General features: G+C 39.1%; 1 protein-coding gene across 1 annotated transcript; it reads left to right on the top strand.

The window, feature by feature from the left end:
* The first annotated feature begins 922 nt into the window (after positions 1 to 922).
* On the top strand, positions 923 to 3,084 carry LOC139365182 (interferon-induced protein 44-like). Its single transcript, XM_071102636.1, has 4 exons — positions 923 to 1,066; positions 1,212 to 1,383; positions 1,723 to 1,823; positions 2,155 to 3,084. The coding sequence occupies exons 1-4, from the start codon at positions 980 to 982 to the stop codon at positions 2,323 to 2,325; spliced, it is 531 nt and encodes a 176-aa protein (XP_070958737.1). The 5' UTR covers positions 923 to 979; the 3' UTR covers positions 2,326 to 3,084.
* Positions 3,085 to 4,917: the final 1,833 nt, after the last annotated feature.

Below are 4,917 nucleotides of genomic sequence, written 5' to 3'. Positions count from 1 at the left end.
CTGTTATCCACTGTTAGCATATCTCTTAGTTGTCAATCAAATGTATTTGGCATCAACCAAATGTGAGGGCAGGCAGGAAAGTTTCCATTCAGTTGTCAACATTTGGGTCGGGACAAGCATGCAATGGCAGGCAAACTGCAGAAGGGCGAGCAGGCTACTATTCCCCATCGTTTATCAGTGCAATTATGACGGCCAACTACAAGCTGAAAAAGTTTGAGAGGGTTTATCTACTCCCAAATGTAAGAGGACTCCTGTGGTATTTACAAATTTGCAGAAATCCATTCAGGTGTATTTTGTGGCATTTGGTGAATGTTTTCGAATGATCTAAAGTCACACGAACACATGATGGCAAATGGCTTATGTGCATATAGGCCTACTGTTGCTCGGACTGGCTATGGTTCACCGGTCTTTGTAGAGTTCGGTCCTGGACAAGACAGATGTTTTATTTACTTCAGTGACTATTAATTGTCCAAACACACGGCCACTTTCCCACTCTATATTGCTATAGAATTTTCACAAATGCCTTACTCTACGTAATTCCCAAACATTCTATGAAAGTAGGTGAAAATAACCACATTTAAGTGCTCGCTTGTCAGAAAATGTTAAAAAAATGTAGATGTTACTAAGATTTCATGTTGCTAAAATGCTGTCAGTTCCACTTTAACATGACCATTTTGTTTTTCTTGAAGAGAGATTGTGATATTGGTTGAGGGTTGGGGTCAATTCTGTTTAAATTCCAGTCAATTCAGAAAGTTAACCAAATTCCAATTAAACTATTTCCTAATTGAAAAGCATTGCCGAAGATTTTAATTGCAATTTAAGTGTATATCTTGAATTGATACGGAATTGACCACAACCCTGATTGGTTGATGACGAGTGGCAAAAATTCATGCACGTTTCTCTCTCATTTCAGTACACAACACACAAAATTGAGAATCGAAAAACTGGATCTTATTACCCATTTGTCTTCAATGATGTCATGGGTTTTGAGAAACCGAATGGCAAAGGAGTGCATGAAGATGACCTTAAGAAAGCACTGACAGGACATGTGAAAGAGGGTCACAAGGTAAAATCTCTCTAGCACAACAGCACTGCATGCTCATTACTATGTGAAAGAGATTTTGTGATTTAATAATTAAATTCCTGCCATTGTTAATATGCTGGAACTCAATATGAAGTCTTGTTTTTGTACTTTGTCTCATTCTGTCTAGTTCAATCCGAGTCATTCATTGACCGAGGGCGATTTGGGCTACAATAAGTCCCCCAGTCCAAGTGACAGAGCCCACTGCCTGGTCAATCTGATTCCAGCAGATAAGATTGCTCTCATGGATGATGAGGTCATCAAGAAGATGAGGGCCATTAGATTAGTGGCCAGTGAATTGGGTAAGTGGAGAAAGACATTATTGAGCACTATTACTGTAGTCACTGATATATAAGATAAAATATATACTGTAGCGACGCTGGTTTATAAGCTTGGTTATCAACTATGACACTTGAGCATGTTTTTGTGGCACAGTCAATGGCACTCTGGCCTTCACGCCAGAAGGTTTAGGGTTCGAGTCGCACTCCTTGCCTGTTTCATTACAATACTTTATTGTCCTTTGTGCTTACAACCCAACCCACTGAGTCGCACACACTCCCCAATGGTCTGGAAGTAATGGGTCAGTCACAGGCAAATACTTATTACACATAGGCAAATACTTATCAGAGACTCTTTTTCAGGAATTCCCCAAGTGGTCATCCTCACCAGGGTTGATATAGCTTGTCCATTGGTGAAAGAAAACTTAAGAAATATGTATCTAAGCAAGTATATCAAGGAGATGGTGAGACATTTTCATGAACTTAATAGGGTCATAATATTCCAGTTCAGTATTTTACAACTTTTTCTAACAGGCAGCTAGCTGCATGCCCTTACCACTCTAATTAGCTAGTGGTGGTATGAGTTAACTGAAGCTTGTAGTGGCTATTTAAAGAATGGATTACAGTTTATCCTTGCCCATAAACTACTAAAGTTGAGGAACCGTCTACCATTAAGTTGTAAAATACTGAACTTCCCATTTAAATCACAGTGTATAGTGAGCTCAAATGTATATGACAAATACTTTTGGAAGGCACGTGTGGATATATTCAACTCATTTTATGTTTTTGTTGAAGATGGAGAAATGCAGTATAAAGCTGGGCGTCCCAGTGAACTGCATCTTTCCTGTGAGGAACTACCACGAGGAAATCGAATTGGACGAAGACATGGATGTGCTGTTATTTAGAGCACTGAAGCAGATGGTCGACTTTGGAGACGATTTCCTAAAGGAGATGGAACAATCTTAAACAAGACTTGTGCCTAAGCTATCGACACCATCTGTGTGAAGCATGCCCGACATAGAATAACAGAGATTGTGGTCTCAGCCATATTTAAAAATGGCAAATACAGCTCCCCATTGATATAGTGAGATAGTTATTATTACGGCGCATTTCATTCTAATAATAATTATACAGCATCATCATCTAAATGTTGATAATACGATCTGTGTTCTCCATTGATGTCTGTTTATCTGAGTTTGATTGGTTATATACCTAGGAATTAATGTTGATATTAAAAGGCTAGGCGTCCCGCTAGCGGGACACCTGTCGACAACTTTCAGTGAAATTGGAGGGTGCGCAATTCAAATAAATAATCATAACAATTATGGATATTAAAATATTGTAGGTACATACAAGTATCTCATATCGGTTAAAAGCTTAAATTATTTTTAATCTAATTGCATTGTCCGATTTACAATAGGCCTTACAGTGAAAGCATGCCATGCAATTATTTGAGGACGCCGCCCCACATCAAAATATTTTTCAACCAGCACAGGCTTCATAAACTCACAAATAGCGATTAAATATTCACTTACTTTTTGAAAATCTTCCTCTGATTTGCAATCCAAAGGGTCCCAGCCTCCCAAAAGTCAGTTTAGTTGGTGCCATTGATTTGAGTAATCCACTCGTTCAACATGCAGAGAAAGGAATCCAAAAAGCTACCGCTGAACTTTAAAACAAATCAAAATAAGTTTCTATGTAATCCTCAGGTACCCTAAAATGTAATTAAACTATAATATTTAATCCAGAAAGAAGTATGTTCAATAGAAAAATTTAAAAATTAGCAGGCGCACGCACAGACTGATTTCCAACTCTGGGTTCCTGTATCAAAACTCAATTATTCCTCGTTTGGGAAGAAAAAAGCCTGAAACCTTGAAAAAAATACTGTTGACGTCTAGGGGAAGCAATATAAATTGCAATCTGGGAGCTGGAATTGCATACCCCATAGCATACCCCATTGTAAGAGCATGGAATCTCAAAACATATATATTTCTGGGTGGCTTGTCTTTGGATTTTCTCCTACCATATCGATTGTGTTATATTCTCAAACATTATTTTAACATTTCTACAAACTTCAAAGTGTTTCCTATCCAATGGTACCAATTATATGCAAATCTTAGCTTCTGGCCCTGAGTAACAGGCAGTTTACAGAAATTCAGAAAAAATACCCTAGCCTGAGTAAGATATGTGTGCTCTATTGATGTCTGTTTTGAGCTGAGTTTGATTATACCTATAAATTCCTAGAGGTGCATGCCATGTTTGTTTTGTGAAAAGACTTATTACAAGTGACTTGCAGCCAAAATCTACATCTCTGTGTGAGTTTTTTCTATATTTCCCCCTTTCGAGGAATAACATTTTGGAAGTTCTATTGAGATTAATGCGCCTAGGATCGTCGCCACAAGATACAAAGATCCCTCAACTGGCAACAGTGGAGGCTGCTGAGGGGAGGATGGCTCATGATAATGGTTGAAACAGAGCGAAAGGAATGCCATCAAACACATAGAACACGTGTGTTTGACACCATTCCACTCAAGTCATTACTCCGTCCTCCCCAATTAAGGTGCCACCAACCTCTTGTGACTGATATTCATCTTAAAAAAAGAACTCAGGCAGACGACAGACTGGACGATGGAGGTTAGACAGACACTGGAAAAGGAGTGCGTGCAAATGAAGGTCAGAGTGAACATCAGGGAGCAGCAAGGTCCATTCAGTAAGAGAGACCCTTAATTAACCATTGTGTGGTGTTCAGGTCTGTGGGACCCATTTTCAATGTTAACAAAAAGAAAAATGATACCAATAATTATTTTGTTCAACCTGAGACTCATTGGCCTTGGCTCATTTTATGTGAAGAACATGTAAAATAACACCTTTTCATTGTGTGCACCCCCTTCACATTGATATTACATATGTGGTGTTCGGGTCCACTGGACCCCAGGGTAATAAAAGTGTGGAGAAAAAGTGTGTATAGGTGAAAACAAGTATAAAATGAAACAAACAGGTTTTCCTCCTCCCTTGGCCTGATGTTTCAACATAGCACCAAGATCCTGCCTGTCTCCCTGCCTGTCTGCCACTTTTCTCACAGTCTTTACGCTTTGTAGTATGTAAAACTACACAATGTCTTGCGGGAACCTGAACCACATTATTACAATACAATATTTCCATACGTTGTAAAAAAAATATTAAAAAAAGAAGTATTTTCCCATACTCTACCCCAGCCTGGTGCAAATTGGGGGAAGGACACAACAAATAAACAGCTTTGCATGTGTGGCTCTTTACAACAATCAATCAGTATGGCAAAAATTATCACTGCTCAGAGGGCCATAGAAACATTTTTTGTAGAGAGAGAAGCTGGTGTGGAAGGATCGTCTTCCACTTTGGAAGATGAAGAATTTTCTTAATATTATTATGAGGATCATGTCTCTGTCAATTCGGAGTCTGACAGTGAGTTCGAAGAAGAGGATGAGATTGACCCTAAGCCAGCCCATCAGCAGCCAGCCCCAGGACCAGCCGGTCAACAACCAGCTCATCAGCAGCCTGCAGGAGAAGAAATATGGATGT

The sequence above is a fragment of the Oncorhynchus clarkii genome, chromosome 13 (assembly GCF_045791955.1).
Source record: "Oncorhynchus clarkii lewisi isolate Uvic-CL-2024 chromosome 13, UVic_Ocla_1.0, whole genome shotgun sequence".
Taxonomy (NCBI): Eukaryota; Metazoa; Chordata; class Actinopteri; order Salmoniformes; family Salmonidae; genus Oncorhynchus; species Oncorhynchus clarkii.
This window is presented reverse-complemented; position numbering and strand designations above follow the sequence as displayed.

Excerpts from the sequence above, each read along its gene's own strand:
- LOC139365182 (XM_071102636.1), top strand. The coding sequence starts at position 980 with ATGGGTTTTGAGAAACCGAATGGCAAAGGAGTGCATGAAGATGACCTT. Across the intron at positions 1,067-1,211 it reads ATGTGAAAGAGGGTCACAAG|TTCAATCCGAGTCATTCATT; the intron begins GTAAAATCTCTC and ends CATTCTGTCTAG. Across the intron at positions 1,384-1,722 it reads ATTAGTGGCCAGTGAATTGG|GAATTCCCCAAGTGGTCATC; the intron begins GTAAGTGGAGAA and ends ACTCTTTTTCAG.